Below are 26,363 nucleotides of genomic sequence, written 5' to 3'. Positions count from 1 at the left end.
TGCTGGGACTCAGGGGTGGACTTTTACATTCGCTCCCTGCCACGTAGTGCCTGCTGCAGCTCTCTCAGTCAGCCATGCAAGCATCTGGGCACATAATGTTGGGCCTGATTTCTGCTCGGGGTTCCAAACCAAAGGATGCCACACTCAAGTTTTCCCTTCGTTCACCCTTATTTTTCATTCTTTGGATCCAAAAATCACATCTGGTAGGCCCATAGAAGCATTTAAGATAAAAAAGAAAATGAGGTGTCTACTTGACTGCTGTATAGGTGGATCTTAAATACATGAATCTTGCTTTCAGCACTAATTTTTGTTTTGGATGATGCCCTAGGTCCTCTAGTAATGTTTCCAAGGCGTAAACCCTCACTGTTCTCAGTAGGCCACCATCTGCTTTTGTGATTGTATGTGACTTATTAGCACTAAGGTTATTATCGTTTTGAGTACGTCTTGTGTCACAATGGGACAAAGTGTGGCGACAGCACAGCGCATCTCCTTTATTCTCACCTGGGTGAAAGCGATGGCACCCATGAGAAATAAACGTTGTTTCTGACTGGCGTTTGGCTATGGAAACGCAGCTCCCAAGCAGAGCGGGCACTCAGCGCCGTCAGCGCTGCCCGGACGGCTTTTGTCGCAGTAACGCCTTCGGACGCGCTCGGTCCCCGCACAACGCCGGGCCGGGACGCGCCCTTCCCGCGCAGCGCTGCGCTCCCGCGGCGCCCGAGGGCGGAGCTTGGCGGCCCCGCCCCTCCCGCGGCGGCGGTGTGCGCCCGGGCGCGGAGGCCACGAGCGGCTCCTGTTGCGCCGCCGGGCGCCCTCGCCGCCCGGGTCCTCCCACCGCCGTATAAAGCCTGGGGCGGGCGGCAGCGCCCTTCGCTTTGCCCGCCGCGGAGGAGGAGCGGCATCCCGGGCGCGGCACCGGCTGCTCCTGGCGACGCTTTTCCCCTTTCTCTCATCCCCGCCGTCGGGGCTGGCGGCGCGGGGAGCGGCGGCGGCGGTGCGGAGGGGGAAGATGGCGTGGAACGGCGCCCGGCCCCCGCGGCTCCTCCTGCCGCTGTTGCTGGCCCTGGCGCTGCCGGCAGCGGCGGAGCGGCGCCCCGGGCCCGGCCCCGCAGGTGAGGTGCGGGACGGCGAGAGGTGCGGGGCGCGGCGGGGATGCGCTGCCGGAATGCGCTGCCGGCCCCGTTGTGCTTCCCGGCTCGGGAGGGTCCGCCGGGAGGGATCCCCGCCGGCCCGCGGTGCGCGCGTGGGAGCTGCCGCTTCTCCGCGGTTGTTTCTGTGTTTCTTCTCTTCATCCGCCGCCCCGCGTTTGTCCGTGCCGCTCGCGGCTCCGGGGAGGGGATGCGGCCCCCGGGACTCCCCCGGTTGGAGCTGAAAGCGTTTTAAATCGCTGGGGTGAGTCATGCGGCGGTAGACGCAGGGTTCAACTTCGGAAAAAAGTAAAAATAGATTCCCCAGTGAGAAGAGAGCGCCTCGGGCTTTCTCCCTTCCCCCACTTTCTCTTCCCTGCTCCCGTGACAAAGTTGTGATGGGCAGGGGGGTTTTCCACTGCAGGGAAAAGTGCGGTGTCCTTCGCTTCTTGCATGGACTTCTTCAGCTTGGGGTGAAGCTTCTCACTTCGTGAGAAAAGTGAGCTGGAGGCTGCCGTGCCTTTTGCTGGCCCTCGGAGGCCGCCAGCTTTCTGTTCCTTATGTTCTGTAGTCACGTCCGAGAGAGGGTAGAGCACAATTGCATCTTCAGCGTGTAAAATAAAAGAAGGCACGCAGGAAATTCCCTCAGAGAGGTGTCCAAACATATGTGTCAAGCTATATGCCAAAACCGATTTCTTATCCAGTACTGCTTTAGCATCTGTATTTCTGATTTCTGTTCTGGAAATAGAAAGGTATTCTGTCCTGCTGAACTATTACCACATGAAATCAAAGTAGTTTTATTTCCTGGCTTGTTTACTCAAGTGTGTAATAAAGTTATTTTTATTACCTAGCTTGATTTTCCCTTTGGTGTTTGAAGGCAGCTCACTTTCCTGAGAGACAAGTTTATTCCAGCAAGGTCTGAGTTTGGAAATTTCTGCTTTAGCTGATAATCAGTGTAAGAGAAGCTGGCATTGACAAACACCAGACTGCTTGCTTGGCTGCTTGGTCCCAACTTTCTCCTTTTGCTGCTTTCAGTCACTCTGCAGAGTTCCCCGTGGTCTGTGTGTGGCTGTTGCTCGAACTCTGGGCAGTGTGAGCATTGCTGTCCCATGGCTATGGGGCTGTGTCCTCCTGGGGTGTGTTGTGGGCAAAACATTGAACTCCTATGAGGTCTGTGAGGATGCTCCTGTGGCAGTCAGTTACTGCAATCGATTGCACTTCCCCCCCCCTCTAAGATACGTATTCAAATAATGCATTTTTAAGCTACTTGATCTAGGTGAGATTTTGTGCCAATATAAAGTAACAACTGGACTGATAATGACTGTTGGTTTTAAACCCTGTTGGTGTTAAAAGGTGTGAGAAGTGCAGTGCATAGTTCAGTGGTAGATGCAGTGGTGTGTGGTACAGCAAGACAGAAATAGACTGCTGTGTCTAGATAAAAGTGATGCTGCACAATTTGCAACACTAGAAAGCACCATTCTGTTATATATCAGTGGTCAAATGAGAAAATCCTACTCTTAGTTTAAAGAATAGTAGTCTGTATTGGACTGTAGCAAACTGCTGAGTGCAGCCTGCTCCTTGTGTAGCTTCTTGACCCCGGTGCTGCCTGCTGTGTTACTTGATTTTGTTCCAGTTTTAACCCTTAAATGTTATCCTCCAGTCTGCATTGCATTGCTTGGTGAGGGACACTGTGCCATCCTTTGTAGAAGTCTCCTGTTGTTCCATACGTGTACGTGGACTCAGACTTCTGTGGAGTAAAGATGCAGAAGTTTTAGTGTTAGAGCAACAGCGTTAATATATTCCTGCTGTGCTGCAGTTACTGAGTACCTGTTGCTTATCGTGTAAAACAGTGCAGGAAAAGATATTTGTCATTATTTTGGGTGTTCCCATGAGAATGTTTTTTCAATCAGCTCTCTGCACAGGAAGCTACCCTGCCTTCTCAGAGTCCATTGCTCAGCGGCTGTGGGCTTGGCTGTGTGGCCACGTAGCCACCATGGGTAGTAAACAGCATTGAGCAGGCCTGCTGCATTGCTGCTGTCCTAGTGCTCCCAAAACATGAAGGGTGGGCGGAGGTCAGGACTTGTCACAGGGAGTAGAGGTAGCTTCCAGAGCCGACGTGGCCAGGATGTGTCCTGGAGCTGCAGCAGTACCCGTGGCCAAGCTGCTGGCTGTGCTCCACCTCAGTGAGCCTTTCATGCTGGACTCAAGCACTGCAGACAGTGATGGGTACTGGATGTGGCAGCATGAGGGCCTGCTTGGAGGTGTGGCAGGTGCTGTTGTGAATGCTGTTGACTTAGGCTCAGCCAAAAATGGACACTGTGATAACAGTTGACTGTAAGACTTTCATTGAGGCAGTGCAGTAAAGAAGCAGGGGATTTTGACCATGTAACCACCTTGGTGTGCTTACTGAAAGAACTGGAAGGCTCAGCCCGTTTTCCCCTTGGAAATGTTGCCTGTGAAGACAGCAGTCTGAGTTCTTTGTAGCACAAAGTTGAAAGGCAGTCCAATGCAGAGGAAAAACAAATAGGAACTTTTTGGCCAGTTTTTTTTTTTCTTTCCTTGGGTGGTGGAGGTAAGCCACAGCAGTGGATGTAACATCACTTTTCTCTGTGCGCTTGGCTAAGATCATGGAAAATTTGACCAGAAAATACATTTCTAATTAAAAAAGCTGTGATGGTTCTTATCAGTATTTGATACTCTCAATTGCTGTCCAAGTCAGGAGGTTTTTGCATGAAATGTATTCCTGTCAAGGAACTAACATTATTTCTCAAAGGTTTCTTTGCATTGATTGCATATGCTGTAGAGTTATGATTTATGGTCAGATTCCTGGCATTTTTTTTCACCCATATTATTGCTCACTTAAGGAGAATGGACTCAGACTCTTCAAAGGGAAGCATTTAGTTTTGTCTGTTGAATTGCCACTACTACACTGCACGATCAAAAGGAACATCTTTCCATTTGTGTAAGGCTACTAATCTCTTTAAAATTTAAATTAGTTGACACTATGCTCCAGTGAATTCCCTTGGCACAGATGGTAGGTAGGATCACAGTAAGGGCATTTTTGTTTTTATTTATGCTGTCTGCTTTTATAGTTCTTGAGAGGCCAGTTGCAAGGAGAGTGACTTTGAAAGTGAAGGATATTTGTTCCCTCTTTATTTCTACAGAGTGTAGTTCCCTTCAGCAGAAAGCACAACTTGACAGGAATGTGTTTGTATGAGGAGGAATGTTGTAGCTCTATAGGGTGAGACGATCTTTGAGGAATACGTGCTTGCAAGCACAGTCTGAGTGTGGTGTCAGACTCCTGGTTCTGCAACAGAACTGCTTCTGGAGCATTTCTTTACTATTACTGCACTTTTCAAAGTAAGGATTATATTGTGCACGAATAGACTAAATATGTAAAATCTGTTTCACCCCAAATTATTTATTTCAAGCTGCTGTTAAAATCTTCAGTAGATTGGGGAAAATAAGAAATTCATTAATGAAACAGGTTCTATCTTTGTTTTGATAATCATGGGAGTAACATCTTCATGTTCTCAGTGTCTGCGCTATGTTGATTTATTTTAATAAATACTTTGATATTGTTTGCAAATGTGACTGTTGACACAGGTATCTGCTGATCATTTAGCTGTTATTGACAAATTATGCAGTTAACATATGTAATCATTTCAGTCTGTTTCTATTCAGATACGGTTTAAAGGTGGTGTGGTTTACTTTGTAATTTCTTTGTAATGCGTAAATGTGTTTGTAATGGAGAACAAAGTAACTGCGTATGTTTCCTTAAATATTCTAAGTTAAATGTAGAATTCTGTCTTAGTTTAAAACACCTGAATTTATAGAATAACTATAAATAACTATATAAATAACTATAAATATATATTTATAAATATATAAATAACTATAACTAATAGAAAGTCCTTTGTTGTAGTGTTTGGCTGACCAGCTCTTACAGGCTGCCCTTCAAAAAGTATTCTAGAGTTCTTCCTGGTACAGGTTGCACCTCTGATCCACTGTGGATTTTTATGGGAAAAAGACATTGGGATATAGAAAAAAAATTTCTTTTTGATGGCAGTACTAATTCTTGTAAGTGTAACTGCAAGTTACCAGATTGTTGTATTAAACTTCTTTGCTAACTAGAATACAAAGTGCTTAAAAAAAAAGTTTATTTGGACTGTCTTCATAAGTAGTTTACTAATTATGTTTTATATCACTGTGAAACAACTGTGCACACATCATTAGCATAAGATTAGAACCAGATCCATAAACCTAATAACTGAAGTTGCTAACCCAACTGTTCCTTGTTAAAAGCACCCTGAATTATCCGTCATACCTTACTGGTCTTAAGGTTTTGTGTCAGAAGCAGGACGGGTCTTTGGTGCTGCTCCATGGGCTGAAGGACTTGCTTGCTTGGAGCAGGCACTGCCCTTCTTTCCAAGTGTGGAGTTGCAGTTTGTCTTTCATGCAGAAAAGGACTCTTGGACTAGTGTGGTTTTTTTCCTCCCAAGGTTTGCTGGCCTGCTTTTCTGTCCAGTTACTGGAACTGTCAAAGCTGGGCTGTGGAGATCTGGGGCTATGTGTTGCACAACCAGTGCCTGGAAGCAGGGTGGTATGTGAAGTTGGGGGTGGTGACCTCTGCTCACAAAATGGGGACAATTATGTCTCCTTCAGACAGCCCTAGTTTAGCTTTTCCTTTGTTAAAATAAGACTAGTTGAAGGAGAAATCTTTATTACGAATCTTAATTGCCAGTTTTCACTGATGGCTTGATCAGCTGTTTGAAAGCAGGATTTAATGATGCCTGGTGCTGTGTGTGACTGCTTGTTTAAACAGCTGGATATGCTGAATAACAGCTTAAAGAGCAGCATGCTCTTTTCTAGACACTCATTTATGAGAGACAGTGAGGGCAAGGCTACTAAAAGGCAGAAGCTGAGTAAACTTTCTCACTTGGACAGCTGGAGTTAGCTGTCCTGGTCCCAGTGCACAGCCCAGTGGCAGTGTGTGGCTGAGCCATCTGATGGGTGTGAGCACAAAGGACCAGGCTGCTGCCATGGCCCCATCCCCACTGCCACTTCTGAGGCTGAACTGCTATCTGGGCACTAATAAATGGCTGTAACTGGACTTGCTTCCACTTGCCAGGATCTGGGCTGCTCTCCCTGGAGGGATTGCTTCATGCCTTGCAGTGATGTCGTGCACAAACATTTGAGTCTGGAGACTAAGGAGTATCTCTTATCTTTGCTTTACTATGTAGTAACCAATTCAATAAACAGGGTCTCACCCAAGTCTACTACAGATGGTGGAAAAACCTTGTGAGTGCTGCTGCTAGTGCCTGGCTTTGCTCGGGAAATCTTGCATTGGAAGGAGTGAGAGCCTGAGCATGGCCAGCACTGTGGTGATTGATGTGTGCACACACAGGCCCTAATGAGCCTGTGTTGACTTGTCTCAGTGGTACTACAAAATTAAAATAAATCTAAAAAAAAGACTGAGCCAATCTAAAAAAGCTATTTCTAAAAATTGTTGTGAATTAATATGGTATCTGCTGGCCTTTATCTGGAAGCATGTACATGTGTAAAAGGGATGATCTGTGGATGGTAATTTATTATTATTAGAACTGGTTATGTTAAACAATTATTTCCATGTGGACATTTCACATGCTATTTAGAGGTGACATCAGAACAGATTGGTATAAGACAAACAGCAAGCTGCAGCACAGTGAGCTTCTTGATGGAGTCAGGGCATATGGGGGATGAAATGCATGTTCACATCCTTTGGGACTGCAGATAAAAGGGAGATAATTTTTGCATGGGGAATCTTTAGTATTTTTGGGACACACTTCAGTTTTTGAAATGCAGCATTCAGCACTCTTTGCCTCTTTATAGATGGATTTGAATTGTGGATGATTTTTAACAATAATTGGACTTAATTGTTAAATCTTTTCTGGAGTTGTAGAGAAAATCAGTTTGCATTCATTTAGTGGGGGAAAAAGAGCAGTAAAATTTAATACCTTGTTCAAGAGCTTTGTGTTAGCAAGCACTAGTCTAGTATATTTTCTATGTTACAAGAAAATTCAGAGTAAGTTCTGCTTACTCTAATGCACTTCTGCAGCTTCTTTTTTTTCTCTTCAAAAACATGAGCAGCTGCAGAAGATTTAAGCAGGTGATGATTATCGTTACTGATGAAGTTGCAACAGTATCAGCTGCTCGAAAGTAAACAGCAATTGAACCTTCTATGTGTCTTTCCTGGGATAACTGCTGGAAACTTTCTGCCCTTTCTAGTCCCGTTCTGTGGCCAGGAACAGTATTGGGGTCCTGTTACTGATATCTGTTGCTCTGTGATTTTTAGGACCATTTACAAATAACCCTCTGATGCAAGTTCTACAGTGACTATGCTTGTACCCTTAAAAAGGCAGAATTATGTCTGCTTTAATTTAGTAAATCTAGTTTATAGTGAAGAAGTTACAAGTCTGAAAAGTAGCAAAGAAGAATCTGTCGCTGTTTTGCAAATGACATTGTTTTGCACTTTGTATTTTGCAGTAAGATATGCAAGTGCAGAAATGCAGTGATATACAAGACGTTTGTAAAACAGGAAAACAGAACTGACTTTCAGAGGAGTTTGTGCAGAAAGATCTCTGCTCCTTCTAAATCTGGCATTCAAATTTAATTTGAAACATTGATTCTTATAAATCCCTTTCACATACAGGTATAGGTGAATGGTGTGCAGGCAGTGTTCAGCAACCCATGGCTGTACTTGCTATCTGTTAATTCTAATCTCATTTTTTGCTTTAAGTTTTATCACTTTCCTGTCTTTCTTGAGGTTTTTCAAACATATTGCCTCTCCTCCACAGCAATCCAGCCACTCTATTAAATATCAGAGGATCCAAACTTACAAGGTACTTCTGGCTGTGTAGGTAATGAGACTTTGATATAAGCCTGCATCTTTGGGAAACTGTAAGCTAAGGGATGTGTGGTGCCATGCAAGAAAGTGTTCTGTGTTGAACAGAATTCAACTCTATAATATATAGATCAGATTTAAAAAGAAACAAAACAAATCAAAAGCAACAACAGAACTTCCATATATTAAAGCATTTTTTCTGCACCAGTCACCTCTTCCCTTCCTGGTGTGTTATTCAACAAGTCTTCCTTGAGTGAAAGACTGTGCTTGATAACTCAGTACATTTGTTCAGAATCCTAAGGGAAAATAAACAGTTGTTGCATGGCTCTTGTGCCTCTTTATGCCAGCAGTTTTGTTTGTCCAGAAGCTCTTCTGTTGGCCTACTGCTTTCTTTGACCATAAGTACATCTTATAAACTGACACTGGGTAGTTGTGAAAAACATAAGAACACAACGCATATGTTTAAATTTTAAGATCTTGTTTGTTTGCTGCTGGATTACATTAACCAAGTATGTGTATGTAGGTATAACTTATAATCATAGTTAGATTGCATATAATGGGTTTCTTCTGTTTCCATTTATCATCTTTTCAAAGTGTGTGGGTTTTCAAATGTTTGTTTGATTTAAGACACTAAGTCTAGGCTATGACTCTGAGGAAAAAATAAATAAGGATATTCTTTTCAGGAAGTCAAATACTGTCTTACTGTACAATAAGTGGAATCTCATTTTCTTCTAGAGATTTGAATTGTGGAAGTGTTCTTTGGTATTTAGATTTTGAAGTTGACTTAACGGTTCTTCGAGCTTTCAGCATGTTGTGTGAGTTTGCATAAGCATTGAGAGGGCATGGCTGTTGGTACCACCAGTGACCTTTTATCTACAGAGCTTCAACATATCTCAGAAGAGTGTGGAAGAATGAGTTTTAGCGAAGTCATCAAAACTGTGTGGGAAGAAAATTGGTTGTCATGACTATATTGAAGCAGAGTTGGCGTACACTTTTGCATAGGACAATGATCCATTTCAGTTTTACTTTTGTATTGTGTGCTTAAAGCTTGGGCTACATTTTTGTTAGAAGCTCTTTCAGAGCTCAGGAATCAATTGGTAACTCACTGTTAAATGTCGTTTAGCTTTATTGGGTGCAGAACAGAAAATAACCTATAAATGATGTTTTCCAAAGACTTTGTTAGCCAGTTGTTTGGATTTCTGTGTTTTTAATCTTGTCTTGAGTATACTGTATTTTACATTTCCTTGTGTGTCTCTTAGAGATGAGAGATATTTTTTGGAAGACATCACAAGAGGTTAGTTGTACAGTTGTAGTCTGTTACTAAATACCATTTAATTCTTCCAAAATTTAACACTTTATCATGAGGTGTGAACAAAACTTAGATCTGGAATTCCAGTTGTGGATCATACCTTCACTGCATGCTGGTTGACCTGCCCTATGATTTTTTTGTTTCTTCTAACTCAGGCTTGTGGTAATCAACATATCATGGCAATGGTATTAAAGTGACATGTTTCCCAAGCAGGGCTGGTGATGTGCTGGGATGTACCCATCAGGAGCTGGGAACATCAAGCTCCTGTGCTTTGCGTATGACTGGGGATGGCTATTTGCAGTTGCATTTTCAGTTCACATAAATACATTACATGTGGATTTACAAGTGGAGTGTATAGAGTTGCAATCAGATATTCAACTCAAAAATCTGATCATGTCTCTTTACCAGACTTCTATACAAGAGAATAAAATATCACTTTTTGGCAGCATGCACGTTTGTGATCAACTGTTTTCAAGGATGAAGTGCAGAAAGAGCGAAACTTCATCAAAAATCTGACAATCATCTTGAGATCTCACCAAGAACTGCAACTTCTGCCATCAAATCAAACTGATGCACTGGTTTCCCAAAAACAAGGTCAAATATTCTGCTAGTTTCATTTTTGTTGCTTTTTTAAAAATGCTTTAATTAAAGAATAAATAATAAAACTTATTTTTTTACATGTGTTAAGTATATTGTGTATTTTGTATTCAGCCCAAGACAATTTCTTTTCACTCTATGTGGCCCAGGCAAGCCAAAAGGTTGGACACCCATGGAGTAGGTTGTCTGCCTTGGGAAAAACAGGCAGATCGGAAACTGTAATCTCAAACAAAACAAACTTTTGTTGTTGTTGTTTTTTTTTTTCTCCTCCCAACAGTTAATCTGTAGAAAGAATATATAATGACAGAAGTTTAGTCTGAAGTCTGTAGTTCCTTGCTGGAGCTGTTTAGTGTCACTCATGACAGCTACTTCTCAGTTGAACATACTTTTAAACATTCCTTGATACTCTGCATTTGAACTGTGACAGAGGAGGAATCCAGGCTTAAAAATGCTTTGTCAGCTGTGGTGCATTTTAGTGCCTCTCTCCGGTGATGGAGAAGCATGCTCCAATGTAGGGTAAAGGCAAGCTAAATATAGTCTGGTTTTTATGGAAAACTGACTTCTGTTTATCTCCCACATCTATGGAGGTGTGGGAGACATAACAGACACAACCACAATAGCTTTGTGCTTGAATGCATTCACATGCCTTCTGTCTTCCTAGTAAATGCCCAGACTATGCCTTAAATTAAGGTCACACAGATAACTGCCACAGCTACCTGGGATTGGGTTGTAATAACTCAGCTTTTCTTTGACTCTCTCTGTGTGTATGTATGCATATGGTTTATTTACCTTTAAATTCTATTAGGTTTTCAGTTCCCAAACCTTTTCCGTAGCCTACAGCGATTTGTTCATTTGTTTGCTGGCAGGCTTTGGTGGATTATTTTGCAATAAGGCTGTGTTTTATGGGCACTAGGACACGGATCAAGAACCAGTCATTGTTTACTATTGTAAGCCACTAGTTTTACAGATAGACAAATGTTTTGATGGCATAATGCAGTTTTGTGCACATATGTCCTTTGATCTTACTGCACGTTCCTATTCCGGGGAAGTCCATGACAGTTTAATCCAAGAGCTGAATGTCAGCTCCCATGTGGCTGCAAGCAATATCCTCATTTTTGGCTGCTTTAAAGCTACTGTACTGGTGCCCACAACCCCTGGTAGAAATTATGTAGTAATCTCTGTCAGTGTTCATTCATGATAAATAAGAACCATGTGGGTGTACAAGGAGTGACTGCAGTGCTTTGCATGTTTCTCTGCCAAGGTATGAGCAGACAGGTCACTGCAACTTAACTCAGTCCTGCCACAGCAGTGCTGGCTGAGACCTACACACAGATCAGTGAAAACAAAGGCACTGGCTTACAGCTCTTATTTCTGGAAATATGTATTTGTGAGGCAGATTCCTGATGGCAGCAGCCTGAAAGATTGAGTGAAGGAGTGAAATGTTTTGATAAACAGTCATTGAGTTTGCTAATATGTTGCATGAGCTCTTTATGCAGTGTTTTCACAACTTGAGTACTAAACAGTTTCCTAATTTGCACATAAAAATGAATTCTGCCTGACACTGGATATACTTCCCTTGGCCAAACATGTGCTCTCAGGCTTGTTTTCAAAACAGAACAGCTGCTTTGTGAACGTAACTATCTGAAAGCTGTCTGGAATAATTGCGCTATAATAACATCAGCACCCTCATATGTGGCATGAAGCTCTTCCTTTTTTTTTTTCCCATGCCTTCCTGTTGAACCTTGGTGTAGGGTTTGCATTTCCTTTTCAGACAGGCTGATTTCACTTGTGGCAGTGGGTGCCAGGCAGTAATCCTTGGTGTCTGCCATGGTAGCTGTGGGCTGCGTGCTGCCATGCAGCCCTGGCCTGAGAATGGGCAGGGTGCTGGCTGCCTGCTGTGTTCGTGGTTTCACATGTGCTTGTATTTGGGGGATGCTGTTACTGCTGGAAAACACTACTGAATGTTCCTTTGTCCCCGCTGTGAGAGGGATAGTCTGAAGGAACTGGGTAGCTCAAGTGTGGATGTTAGACCACACCACAGAGCTCCTGTGGGTAGGCTGCTGTGTGGAGGATGGGGTTTGCTCCCAAACTGAGCAGTAAAGCAGGAACTGTATTGCTTCAGCCAGAAGTCGTCATGGTGTTTGAGTGATGGATTTTGTGTCTTTCTTGCTGGAAAACACTTGGCCACAGCCATGACTTGTTGTCTATGAAACTGGGGGCAGCTTTGTGCATAGTGGGAGCCTGCATGGCCGTGCTGCCAGCACAAGTTTCGTGCTGCTCCTGCCACCAGAACTGCTCTCTGTGGCACAAGCTGTGCTGGCAGCTAAAAGAAGCGTAGCTGAGCACATGCTGAAAGTGGAATGGGGGCTTGTATGTAATCAGTCCCCCAGAATCTGTTTTACTTGCACGCTTGCCTTATTGTGAGTTCTTCAAAGTCACTTTGGATTTGTGTTACTGGACATAAATGAGATCAGTGTTCTAAGGTGAGGAATAGACTCAAAAGTGAATGAGGTTAAAGGGTTAAGAATGAATAATGGTCTGAGACATCCTCTTTGCTCTCTTCCATGGGAAGAAACATGCATCTTTTCTGTGAGAAAGGCTGGTGCATGTTATCACTTCTAAATCAAGTCAGAGAAGCCTGCAGAAATTGTTAAATGTTTTACTAATGTCTTGCTAGTAAGATGAGAAAGGAGGTACTTTCCTCATTTGGTTAGTAATCCCCTATATAATATGCCAAGGTAACTGTCATTTAATGTACTTTTCCTTGTCTTATGTGGGCACACTATTAAACAGGATAAAATCATGCTTTGCTTGCTCTTTTATTTAAAGCAGATGCATGCACACTCATGCACACAAAACCGAGCAGGCAAGAAAGCAAAACAAACAAAACCCCAAAGACTAAATAGTCCGTGAAGAGTCTATTTAGAATCTGAGATTCTAAATGCTGTAGTAACACTTCTCCATTTAAAAACTACTTAAATACCACATGCACACGAAATTCAGTGGCATTGAAATAATGCCTTTTAAAACTCTTCCTCTGTAAAGTTAAAAAAAAATGACCATTGTCAACATTTCCAAAGTAAATGGCACCTTTATAAAAATAGCTTCCTGTTTGTTCCGTGGCAATTTGCAAAACTAACTCAGGCAGCTTATTTATACTTACTGGATATGAGTGCAGTACAGGTTCATTTTTATTTTTGTGTGAATTCTGCAGTGAATCTTGGAATGCATGAGCAAGGCATAGGTGGAATTACAGTGGGTTTTGTTAAAAAAAAAAAAGTAAATATCCCATAAAGAATAGTAGATTGTTTTGTGTTTGCCATACTGTATTCGTACATCTGTTTAAAACAGTCTTTATTAGACTTAGTGACTGTGGGGGAGAAAATAAGATTAATCTGTTGCAGCCCACATTTTATCATTTATGCCATGTTGTCAAATACTGATCTTGAAATCCTTGCTCTGAGCATTCCTCAGGACGAAGTAGGTGTGAAAAATGTCTATCCCAAACCAAATTTTGCAGTTGCAGTCAGTGCTTGACTGTTCTCCTAGGAAACTGTCAGCAATGAATTCACTTGGCTTGGTGGTACGGTCTAGCGTGATCAGATTTTCCTTAATCTGTTCCATAGAGAAAAATCCTACCCTCTGTCTTCAGCTGTTTTATCCATAATCTAAGATGTCATGTTCTTCCTCCATTCTGTGGTGACTTCTGTAGAATTACTTGAAATTGCATAACCTTTGAAAGAACATATCATACCATTGTTGCTGAACTTATGTCCATCTGTGAGTCAGTGTGTTTGTGAGTGCATTGCACTGGAATTCTCTGGGATGGCCCTTCTGCCCTTTTTAGGTGTGCACATGGGATTTTCTTTGACTCTGGACCACAAAAGGCTGCTAGCACTCAAGCTGGAAAAATATGAAGTAATACACCTTTTAAAACTTTTTTTCCAAAATTTTTGTGCGTCTATATCAAGTTGACTGAAGTGCTTCAGATACTCCCAGTTTCTTTGCTGCATGTTGCCCTGCAGGAGCATCAGTGTGGTATGGCAGAGCCAGTAATTAACTTGGGCTGTAGAAGGCCTTTTCTAAACGAATGAAATAGTGTCTTCCTTTGAGTAGATACTGGTATGTGGGGCTGTCATTGTTTAAGGTTTACATCAATTTGGTGGATGGCTGGCTAAGAGTGAGGTAAATAAATTATTCTGTGTTTGAAGATGTAGAGAAATCACATCTAAGTCATGGAAAACTGAGGCTGGTAAGAAAGCACTGTATATGATTGCCTTCTTCTTGCTGTTCTTCATGTTACTCTCTGGCTGCAGCTGAGGATGGACCTGCCACATCACTGTCTGATCTGGTCGGTGTGTTCTTGGGAGTGAGCTGGTGACTCATACCAAATCTGTCTTATTTCACTGGGGAAGAAGAAATCAGTGGCTACTGCAACCAGTCTCTGTAGATTGTCTGCTGCAGCTGTATTAGACAGACAGAAATTTCATTAGAGTGCATTTTTGTGGGGTTTTTTTGTTGCTCTGAAAGTTATGTCTGCATTAATGCAACTGTTTTATCTACCTTGACTGCTCATCAGTACCTTCTGAAGCACACTGATACCTGGCTGTAGAGCACTGTTGTCTCTAGCAAGTGCATTTCTTCTATGAAGAAAAAGGGAAGCAGATTATTTCCTGGTGTGTTAATTTAGCATGCATCAAACAAAAATGAAATGGCAGGCAGTGTTGGCTTTGAACATGCTCAAGACAAACTCTTCTGTGTCTGTGGGCTGTGAAGTTTGCAGTAGTGGAAAAGACCAAAGGGTTAATAGGAATGTTTTTCACAGCAGTCACCTCTAGCAAATGTTACTGTGCTGGGCAGGATAAACCCAGAAGATGTTTTATAGAAAAGTGAGGAAACAACAGGCACTGTATCTGGAATAGCCATTAGAAGCGATTAATTTTACTTTCTATATGAATTGATCTCCTGGGCTCCGTTTAGAGGGCAGCTGTTCCTTGAACTGAAACCAAATTGGGGGTTACTGCAATGTGCTCTGGGATCCAGGCAGATCCGACTGAATACTCAATGTTGGAGAGGGGTCTTCTATTTTTGATAGCTTTGAACTGTGTACCATGATTATGGAGCACATTGCATAGAGTACGGAGTGGTGTTCAATAGTTTAAACACGAAAATATCAAGATGTGTTGTGGGAATTCTTGGCCTTGAACTGTGTCAAAAGCCCTGTGATATAGAAAGGAAATAGGATGTGTGGTCATTTGCTTGCATGCAGTAAGAAGGTAAAACTAGCACTGGTATAATTTGCAGACGCCAGATTCTGAATAAAACAAAAACCTGTGCTCTTTTATAACTGTCCAGGGACTTAAAAGCAGGCAGTTCAGCCTGCGAGGTTCTGGTGTCCACTGTTCACTGCTGGGTGAAGCTCTCTGGTACCATTTACTCATGTGACAAGAGGTGACAGGATTAGCTCAGATGGAGTAGTAATAAGTTATTTTTGTTTCAAATATTCCTTCCTATCCAGAGGTCATACTAGCTTTGTTTTTATCTCTTGAGCTAGCTATTTACAGAGCAGATACTTCTCTACTTCCTCTTCCTGTGGATAATTTTAAGTACAGCATCGTTGTCTGTAGAAGTTCTTGTCATGTAACAGACATGAGACATCACCAGACAGTGTATTTGCCCCATCTTTTGGAATCAGATGTAGGGAAATCGTGAAGTCCTTTGATACGGTGTGCTTTTGTTGCAACTGTGGCCTGAAAACTTAATACATGTTCCTTCTCTTTCTTTCACAGATAACCTCCTAGTTTTTACTGTAGCAACTAAAGAAACGGATGGCTTTCATCGCTTTATGCAAACTGCGAAGCACTTCAACTACACAGTGAAGGTACTACAAGTTCTCATGCTGAGCAATCATACTACACAGCCTTCAGGGTAGAAACAGTGCAGTAATAGCTGAAAGTGCATGGGCTAGGATGCATGCCAGGGTTAGGTAGATCATTTGCAAATCACTGCTGGGGAGGTGCTCATTTCACTGCCATGGGAATATTTCAACAGGTTAGTAGATACTGCGGTCAGGTGCCTCGGTCATTTGTAGGCTCTGTAATGATTTATCATCTAGCCTGGCCTTGCAGTGCTAACTGTTTGGTTTGAGCAGCTGCAGGACTGCTGCTGGAAGCTGATCTGGCAGTGCATGAGGCATTGGGTGTCCCCATACTGCTTAACCAAGTCTGGGATCCTGCTGTGGGGTAGAAGAGAAGGTCACAACTGCAAGCTTCCTTGTGTTTCCCAAGAACCTGTAACTCTGTGAAAGTAAAGAACATTTCTGTTGATCTTCCCAGCCTCTCGTACCTTGTTCCACGTCTCCATAAGTCACCTACTGAAGTTAGCCTCTATGTGATCTTGGGAAAAGCAAAAGCCCTAACTGCCTTACAACTTTCTACACAAATGGGTTCTGCAAGAAAACCTGAGAATCTTCCCATTAGTTTAGCAGATTTGTCTAAAACAGCATGCAATTCAGTTCTTGCAGGTTTTAGGAGTTCCAAAAATCTTTTATCCTTTAAATATTCAAAACCCACAGAAGTCTTAAGATGCAATTGGTACTTGGCTAGAGAGGAATGTTGTTTAGTTGATTTTAGCAGCCAGTTGTAAATTGGGTAATCTGTCCTTCATTTATATGAAAGAGTTCTGGGGGCATTTCAGGAATACTGGAGCTTGAAATTTGTATTAGTAATATCTTGATCCCCCAAGCTCTCTGATACTTCCTGTTTCTAAAATGATAAAATTGTCTTCTGAAGGTCTCAATCAGACTGTTCTTCTAATAGAAGTCTTGAAACGATTATTCACTTTTTCCTTTTTCTGACGGAAATTTGTTTAAATAAACAGTGGTAGCAGGCAATTGCTTGATTCTTATTTGGTTAAGGAATTTGTCTCATGTTTTTGCAGTGATGTCATTGTGCTGAATGCTGCTTCAGACATGGAAAACTTATGATGCTGGAAATGCTGGCTTGCTGTGCTTTAATGCATTGCTTCTGCTTTAACATCTGTTTTCCATAAGGGTCTGCTTTCAAAAGCCTCTTGTTTTCTGGTACCAGCAAAAAAGACATTTTACTTGTTCCAGGTACTTGGAAAAGGTGAAGAGTGGAAAGGTGGTGAGTTAGCAAACTCCATTGGCGGAGGGCAGAAAGTCCGACTGCTGAAGGAAGGCATACAGAGCTACGCTGATCAAGAGGACTTGATTGTAGTGTTTGTTGAATGGTGAGCACACCTGACTTGTTGCCATTGGGTTGGGCACTCAGATGTAGCTGATGTGACATGCTGAAAGTTGCATGCCCCCTCTTTTTTTTTTTGAGAATATTTGCTTCAGTTTTTCTTCATTCATAAAAATAGTAGATTATGTTTGGAGCAGTCACTGCTTTTTTAAAGGGATTTACAGATGTAAGAGTTGAGCATAGTTCGGCTGCCTCAAGGGGGTGAAAAAATGTTGGAGCTGACAAACTTTCAGGCAATCAGGCAAGCCCATCCCTCATCCTGCTGCGGTAGTGTGGGATGTGTTTGAGGGCTGGGAGCTGGGGGGCTGACAAAATCAGCTCCAGAAATAACATGGCCAGGAGAGACTAGACCGTGGTCTCCTTCCATGAAGTAACAGCAACATGGAGGAAGCTGGAAAACAGTCTGTTGAGGAAAGCACTTAGTGAGAGAATTACGTGCTGGAGAGCTGAAGCGAGGCACTGTGCCCTACAGCCCCCCAGTGCCTGCTGTGTTTATGGATGGAAGCACAGAGACAGGGCTGCTGCAGGTGCCAGATTACAGCTCACAGCATGGCTAAGCCTGAGCATCCTTGTTGGAAGCCAGATAGCTTTTTTTCTGTTGCAGAGAACAGGGAACACAAGGGGTTTTGAACATTTTTTTCTCTTCTTGTGACTACAGCACGCTGAGAGCAGATAAGAGTCTGGCTCATAGTAGCCATCAAGGCCTCTTATACCCATGATAGGGTCACAGTGCTGAAGGAATCCTACAAGGAGAATGTGGGGCTATGTCCTGAATGGGCTGTGAGGCCCCAAGTAGAGCCAGCCCTGGGGTGGCGTTGTGTTCCAGTGATCATGTAAGACCTGAAAGGTATTCAAGAGTAATCTGGGGAATTGTTTTGATCTATACTAGAAGCTCAGATGAATCATCTGTTTCCTGAATGCTTACTGTGTATATTGATGTCTTCTTTTCTCACTTATCTCAATTCCTCAGTATTTTTCCCTATATGATAGAACACTTAAGTTTGTTATCAGATTTGGGTATAAATTTCTCCAACATTATTTATTCTCTTCAGGGTGGACTGTCTAAAGGGGGGATGGATGAGAGAGTTCAAGAACAGATGTCGTGATCTTTCTTGACATCAAAAATTGCAATTTCAGGCCTCCCAGGCTCTTGAAGGCTATAATCCCAAATACAGGTTGATTTAAGCTATTGGGACAGACTCCAAGTCAGGAAAAAACATATATTTTTCTTTCCTATTCTAGCATTATGTTTTAATTGTAATGAACATTTTCATTTCCAGGAATCCTGGTTATTGATTTAAATGTTGAGAAATGTAGTGTGTATATATATATATGCATATATACATGTAGGAACTTCCTTTCTTTTTTAAGTATATTTCTTTATATTCATTGTGAAGCATTTGGAATATTAATCTCGATGGGGGGGTGGAAGGAATCTCCTGGTTTATTTACTGTAACTAGGCAAATAATTTATAATGAACTGTTTATATAGCTTTTTGCTATTTTTTGAGCAGTGTTTTTTACGTGACTTGCAACTCTGGAAATAATTTCAACTTACTTTTTAGTGGTCAGCTTGTGTTTAGGTACAGAGAGCAAAACACTTTGCCTGCAGATGGAATACAATTTAAATTAGGTTTGTTTTTTTTGAGAGCTAGCTGCTGGTTTACTTTGGACCATTTCAGACTGAACTGGCTAACGGCCAGCATAGACTGGGCTGAAATGGTTGGTGCTGTGACTGTTCACCCAGAACTCCCGCAGCTATCTGCTAGTGTTGTGGAAGATTATTGAAGTCTCAATCATTTTTTAAAATCATTTGCCAGGAAATGAGGGATAACCGTTTTGAGGTATGCAGAAAATGCAATTAAGGTGTGATTCTGGTGGAGATGCTTTGTAAACAACGAAGTGTGTGGTCTAACAGTCCATTTAAATAATATGAAATATAGGACCTGCATTGCTGGTTGCCAGTAAATCTCCCTAGTTTGTATTTGGAGCTCTTTAACCTGCAGCTCTAATAGTAACAAGTCTTTATTGTTATATATTGCTATATTGCTGTGGATGCAGTTGCACAGCAGTTCTGGAAGATCTGTGCCTCATGATAACTTCCCAGCTGTGACAAGGCGCTGGGTGCACAGGGGTGTGTTGGGGCCAAAAGAGGAGGAAGGCTGGGTGGATTCCAACCACGAACATCATCCATCTGGGAACTTCAGGAAATAGGGCTGGAGCTTTGGAAATTTTCTCAACCTCTCTCACCTCCTCCCTCCACTCTCTGGTTAATGAAAAGGATTTATGAAGAATAAATAAGAGTCTCTGAGCTTTTCCAGCTTACCAAAAAGGCCTGTCTCTTTCTGGGTATATCTCTACATTTTCTCCTCTGTCCAATTCTGAAGTTCTATTCAAATTTGGAGCACAGTTCAAATGCATAATTGTCAAAGATAGTCCTGGAATCCATTTTGTGATGGTCTCAGTAGAGTAGACCTGAATTGGGTCTTCCTTATTATAGGAATTCAGTGCTGGATACACTGAATGTAGTCTGACATAATAGGGAAGCAAGACAAATGATTAATAGGTAAGTTTTAGCTTGGCTCTAGAAGTTCTTCGTTTGTTGGAGACAAATGGAGCTGTGTAAAGCCACAGGTGAGGGCTGGCAGTGAGGAACAGGAGAGTAGTGGAGGTCTTGCCTGGGGAGGGGTTGTGGGATAATCCTGCAGGTTACCTCTTGATGAAATAGGGGGCCACAAAAATCAGTGGAAAATGTGGATACATAATAGACTCATGCTCCTGCATAATATTCCATTGTATGTAAAGTTAATGATAATTGCTAATACAGTTTAGCTGTTCAGAGCTTAGCTCTGTGCTGTGTTTTGTATTATGAACTGTGCTGCGCTAAGTAGCATATCCTTTTCACAAGCAGAGCCTGTGGCTAGCCCAGCGTGTTGCTCAGCTTTGGCTTTTTTTCCAGAATGACACTCCTCGTGAAGCAACGTTCCAGGGGTGTTTGGTTCCTTCCTGCAGCTGCAAATCATTGCAGCAGCAGCACTAACCTGATCAAAGAGGAGAAGCACAGCCTGCCATAAGCTATTAAGTTGAAGCCTCAGACAAATCTCTGTTTTTGTCTGTCTTCAACTCGTCTCTTGTTTCTTGCTTGTTCTTCAGGCCTGCTCTGGCTTTGAATCGGGCTACACCAGCTGAATGGGAAAGTGAGGGAAGTATTGTTCTGTATGTTTTGGGCAGAAGCAGGCAGTTGCAAAACTGGGGAAGTTCCAAAATGTACAATACATTTTTTTCATACATTCTTCTGCCAAAGTTACAGGAAAACTAAACAGCGAAGGCTTGAAGAACCCCACTTACTTTATATAGACTACATAACACACTTCCTCTCCAGGGCTCATGCTTTGCTCTGTGGTGGAGATCCGTTGCATTTGTAAGCCAGCTGTTGTTCGCTTTTCTTAGTCCAATTACATTAAATCCCCTTTGAAGAAAGGACATTTTAAATAATTTGGAACTGTAACAAAGGAGCAGCAGAAGGCAGTAAGAGTTGGTTTCTTGGAACTGTTGCTGAGTAACACATTGCAATGCAAGAACTTCTGTTTACTGCTGACAGGGTACCGCTGTCATACCTTCTAGCCTGGCTCAAATACTTAGCAAGAACAAAATCTTGATGAAGATGGGACCTTTGGATCTAGTAGCTGTACCTTTCCTCTGCTGTATTTCATGACTGCTGATTTTAGGTAACTAAGGCAGATGCATGGAATAAGAATATCCCGATAAATGTAACAGCTGAGATGCTACCATTAAATTCAGCTAATTTGGTTCTTCAGCCAGAGATTAGTCTGTTAAGATGTGATTCCAATATTTTTATGTCCTCACTTCATGCTATGTAAAAAGAACCTTTAAGTGTTTGGTGCATTAATACTTATATGTTGATCTCAAGTATGAACAAAGGACCCTTACACTCTAAATTATTTAACCATTTATACTAATTCTGTGGTTTTTCAGAGGCTTTGATTTAGCTTTTGTTCTACAACAAGGAACCACTGGACTCATGATACTACATCATTATATGACCTTTGCCAAACCTGCATGTTTTTTATTTTTGGCTAATGCTGACCTCTTAAGGATAAATGATTGGTTTAGATATCAGCTTTTCCAACTTTTGCTCTTTGTGATTGGTAATCAGGAGTTAAATCTGATGAATGCATAAAAACAGGTGGCTTTTCTAAGCAAATATTGTGAAGATTAGAGTCTTCTGAAGTCTTCAGCACATCAAAAAAGTTAAAGCAGAAATTTATATGTTGTCAAGATGTAGCATAGTTTAACGATAGTCTGTGTTGAGAAATAATATATATTGAGAAATAAGAGTATGTGCTTGAGAAGACTTCAGACAAAAGTCTGTGCCACTGTGTTTTGGAACAAGATCATCTCAAGTTTCCCAGTAAGTTACCAGTAAGTTCTCCTTCATCTACATCTTTTAAAGATATATATTTAAACATCTTTTAAAGATATATATTTATATATTACTCAAAGTACATGAAACTTGAAAATCAGTTTCAGGTAGATAAATTCTGAATTGAGAAAAAAGAAATGTAGAAGGCTTAGAAAAATGAATGTAAATGGAAGCGGAAGCTGTTGGCTAAATAGTTTTGATTGAGGACTTATTTTCCTAGAAGATTATAGGATTTTTACGTGATGGCACAGCATGATTTAGTAAGTAACTTTTCAGAGAAAAATGGCTGTCTGTATGATTTTAAAAATTTGAATAATCTAACCATTTGTTGCTTTGAACACAAAATCATTAAAATCAAACCAAGCAGTGGTTTTTCTTCATCTTCAGCTATGATGTTATCTTTGCGGGAGGACCTGAAGAACTGCTGAAGAAATTTCAGGAAACCAATCATAAGGTGGTGTTTGCAGCAGATGGACTAATTTGGCCAGATAAAAGGCTAGCTGACAAGTACCCTGTGGTTCGGAGTGGAAAACGATTCCTGAACTCAGGAGGTAAGCACGATTTGTGAATATGTCAAATCTTGAACTTGAGCAAGACTCTTCCATTATGTTTTATCTTTTTGTGTGTATGGTTACTCCTGAACTTCCCAAGAACTAATTGAAGATTGGATTTGCTCTTTGCCACTCACTGTCCCTTGAATGTCTGGTCATTTGTTCTCTGGAATAGATTTTCTTCTAAGTCTCACGGTATTTTTGGCAATGCTGCTGTGAAAAGCATGTAAATCAAGTAAAGCCTGGGGTATAACTCTGCCTTGCAATGGAATAGTCTGCAGGGATCACCCAGTTGCTGGTCTAGGAGTAGAAGCCCAAACAAGTATGTGCTGTTTACAGGGGCAGATCATGAGCTGGGCCACAGAATTTCCTGACTTCGCTCCCTGTTTTTAAGGGATCTTTGCAGCTTGTGCACACATGCTGGTGATGACTGCCTGTCCACTCTGCATGGCTTGGATTATTTGTTTCAAGAGAACTCTGAGTTACTCCCATTAATCTCAATTCAGTGTTAATTCTGAAGTGTCCTTTTAACACCAACTTTGTTAATAGTTTTGTGGGTGATTAATGCATGCATTGACTCTGGCATTGTTTATTTGCTACAGACTGTGGTACTTTGCTCTATTTGAGTGAATAGTGCTGGGCACTCTGCAGATCTGGGTGTCCCCACATTTTTCTCTCTTTGCAAAGCCTATCATCCCTATTTTTCTCTTTGGTTTTTTGTTTTGTTTTGTTTTGGCTTCAGTGTAATGCATTTCAGATTTGAATTGAATTCCACTTGTAGTTCTGGCAGGATTAGTTTCAGGCTTCTCTGCCAGCAGGAAGTGATTCCTTCAGATACTCAAAAACTGTCTGGACAGAACCCTGGGTAATGTGCTCACAGGGACCCTGCTTGATCAGGGAGGTTGGACTAGACAATCTCCAGAGCTCCCTTCCAATCTCAACCATCTGTGATTCAGTGATTGGTGAAAATGAAGGTTTTATTCTACAGTGGCCTTCTTTCTTGGGAATGGTAGTAGCCTAGTCTTGTGTCTTGGAGTTTCCAGTACCATCCAAAATGTTTCCATCTTAGATATGTCTCTTTGCTATTATTTTTTTTTTTTACATTAAAATAGTGTTACTATTAAAATAACCTGTAATTGCAAGCTCTTTAGAACAGAACTAATGCATATCACAGAAAAGTAGAATTTTAAGCCAAACTGTATGAATTTCATATGTTGGCACCAAACACTTTGAATGAAACCCTTGACTGAGGGACAGCATTGGCAGAGAAGTGCTTTTTATGGAAATAACTTGTCTGTTTAACATTGCAGGATTTATTGGTTATGCTCCATATATAAATCGTATTGTGCAGCAATGGAATCTGCAGGATAATGACGATGACCAGCTGTTTTACACCAAAATCTATGTCGACCCATTGGCAAGGGTAGGTAGTGGCTGGCTTTCTCATTTCTTTCTGCTTGAAATAACATGCTGCTCCTCGTAAAACATCAGGAGATAAAAATAAAAGGAATGTTGTCTCCTTTTTTCCTGAATGCCATGTTGACAGTGGTGTTTGTTCTCTGGAGGTTCCTACTGTCAGAGTGATGAACGGTCTTCGGAAGGGTCATGTCTTGAAATACAGTTTCAGGCTGCCTGCAGATCTAGGCAGGCTCTGCTTCATTGTTAGAAATAATAGCTCTGAGGTATTTGATTAGGCACATTCATCTCAATGAAGGTCCCATGTAGTCTGCAGTTTGACAGCCAGAGAACATGGCATTTTTCCAGGATGTCACTGAACTACTTGCTGATCTAGTGCTTTTAGATTTTGGCTTGCTGCCATTTCAGGTCCTGCCTGCAGCTGCCTTCAACTCCTCGACTTTTTGTGCAGATATGTTCAATAAGGCTGCATCATAAATTGTGGGAGACCTCTGCAAGCCCTAGCTTAACAAAGCTCTGTGCTGATTAGGAGCATTAAGACATAGTACATCAGAGGCATGGCCTGGGTACTAGAAAAAGTGAGTGGAAAAATACTTCGACATGTAAGAAAACTCCTAGAAGCTGATATTGCTGGATTTTGAGATTGACTTTGATCATTTGGGTGCTTAAGGCTGATCAAAAGTCTTTGAAATATATGTATTTTCTTTTAAGTTCTATCAAGTTATTCCTGTGATGTAGGGCATGTTTAGATACAAGTACAGAAATGTTTGAATTGTCTTTATGCAAGTTAAGTCAGATGCTAGATATGCAATTGAAAGGACAGTGTGTAGAGATGCTAGAGCTGACTCTGCACCAAACTCAGAGGTAATATAATTAGCTGTCTGAACAGATTGTCTTCTAGACAAAAAGTGTGTACCTCTGCACAGTGCACCACTACACAGTGGTTCCCCATATTGCTGCCTATAAACGTACTGGCTGAATACAGTACTGTGGAGATTATATGTACTGAACTACTGATTCTCTGTATGATAATATGCAGAACTGTGGAGTATGAAGGGAAATCTTGGATGATTCAAAACAATCACCTAAATAACAGCTTTTGATCAACACATTTAAAAACCTTTGAACAAGGTACACTAAATATGAATGAAGGTGAGTTTAATAGTTTAGTACTAGGAAGATGTTTTAAGCAAAGGTATTTTCTTTTCTGACATGATACTGCTAGTATGTTTTGTTTGTTTTTTTTGGGTTGGCCAAGAACTGTAAATATTTCTAAGATACAGATTTTCTTTAGCTTTTGCTGCCAAATCACAGTTTCCTTGGAGAGTTATGAACTTTGTTCTACAAGTTTAGATGGAGCTTTTGCATTTCTAAAATTGATTGCTGTACAACTGCATGTCAGGAATCTAGGAAAAACTTAAAAAAACTTAACACAGTAAAATTAAGAATTCCATTTGAGAACTGAGTACTTAGGTAGTTTGCCCAATTAACTTGCTGTTACTGCTGCATATCTTGTAGAACCTCAGTAAAAACTTTGGCTTTTTAGAATACTTCAATATCTTTGCTACTTTTATTTCAGGAACGCCTGAACATTACTTTGGACCACAAATGTGCTATTTTCCAGACTTTAAATGGAGCCGTTGGTAAGTGTATGCTTTGTATGTTGTGTTTCATTAATCATGTTATTAACACTTTAATTGTATAACCATCAATATAGTTCCTGAAACATATGCTTTTCTGTTTTGATGACATACTTGGGTGGGTAAACTGTACTACCAGTTTAGTCATAGGTCTTCTGGGCTTAATTAGGAACCATTTTTCCATCAGCCTTTCACAAACTTAATTACCATCTTCACTTCTGTAATTAAAATTGCATTTTAGATGTTATGTATAATATTTCTCAAAATAACATGTAATTTCCTATCTTTAATTGTCTTGAATTAAAGTTGAGAACTACATCTGTACAGGCCTCCTTCCTTACCGTTAACCTAAAATTATGTAGCAACTTTAAATTCAGATTGTATCTAAAATAACTGATTTATTTACAAATATTTTTGCACAAGAGTAAGCTTTTAAGCAGACTTTGTTCAGATTTTGAAGGCTGCTGATGGCAAACACTGAAGTTTATTGTAACATCACTTGGTATAAAGCATTTTGAATTCAAGGTCTTGTTAAAAACCAACAAATACTTCCATATAAATATCATTAACGATGACAGCTACAATTGGTTTTAAAGTACCAGCAAGAACTTAAAGAACTCTGACATTTTATCTTTTTATAAATCTGTTGTGGTATGATCCTCGTTAATTTGCAGATGAAGTTCATCTGAATTTTGAAGAAGAGAAAGTAAGAGCAAGGAATTCTGTGTATGAAACATTACCAATCACCGTTCTTGGAAATGGTCCAACTAAAGTGAGTGACACTTTGTTCTTGGTTTTGTGCAAAGGCAGCAATTTTAGCTCAGGCAAAAACAATGGAATAGTCAGGAAAAGTTATAGCGCGCAACCACTACTAACTTCTAATTAATATTAATAAAATCTCATGGATAAACAAACCATTCTAGCAGCTCATCATTATTTTGTTGTCACAGTAACTTGATAGCACTGAAACAGCTGACTCCAGTCCCAAATTCACAGTAGCAAGGGATATTAGAACTGAGTAAGCTGATTTTAAGTTGTTCATTACCACAAAACAATTTTTAAAGTTTATTGTTGAAAGAGACCTTTAAAGGTCACCTAGTTCAGCTCCTTTGCAATGAACAGGTAGATCAGGTT

At 41.2% G+C, this 26,363-nt stretch overlaps 1 protein-coding gene across 2 annotated transcripts in view; it reads left to right on the top strand.

Annotated features, from left to right (window-relative positions):
- Window positions 1-818: 818 nt before the first annotated feature.
- Window positions 819-26,363, top strand: part of PLOD2 (procollagen-lysine,2-oxoglutarate 5-dioxygenase 2) — a 47,622-nt gene continuing 22,077 nt past the window's right edge. For both annotated transcript variants that reach the window (XM_065748329.1, XM_065748328.1), the window contains exons 1-7: window positions 819-1,109; window positions 15,703-15,794; window positions 17,028-17,164; window positions 22,010-22,173; window positions 23,484-23,596; window positions 25,169-25,232; window positions 25,904-26,001. In XM_065748329.1, the coding sequence (XP_065604401.1) occupies window positions 1,007-1,109; window positions 15,703-15,794; window positions 17,028-17,164; window positions 22,010-22,173; window positions 23,484-23,596; window positions 25,169-25,232; window positions 25,904-26,001 (771 nt within the window). In that variant the 5' untranslated portion in view covers window positions 819-1,006. The remainder of the gene's footprint in view (window positions 1,110-15,702; window positions 15,795-17,027; window positions 17,165-22,009; window positions 22,174-23,483; window positions 23,597-25,168; window positions 25,233-25,903; window positions 26,002-26,363) is intronic.

Source organism: Cyrtonyx montezumae, unplaced genomic scaffold (genome assembly GCF_038088225.1).
Source record: "Cyrtonyx montezumae isolate F1298 unplaced genomic scaffold, pur_monq_1.0 scaffold_5, whole genome shotgun sequence".
Classification (NCBI taxonomy): domain Eukaryota; kingdom Metazoa; phylum Chordata; class Aves; order Galliformes; family Odontophoridae; genus Cyrtonyx; species Cyrtonyx montezumae.
The sequence above is the reverse complement of the archived record's forward strand: the minus strand, read 5'-3'. Positions and strand labels throughout refer to the sequence as shown.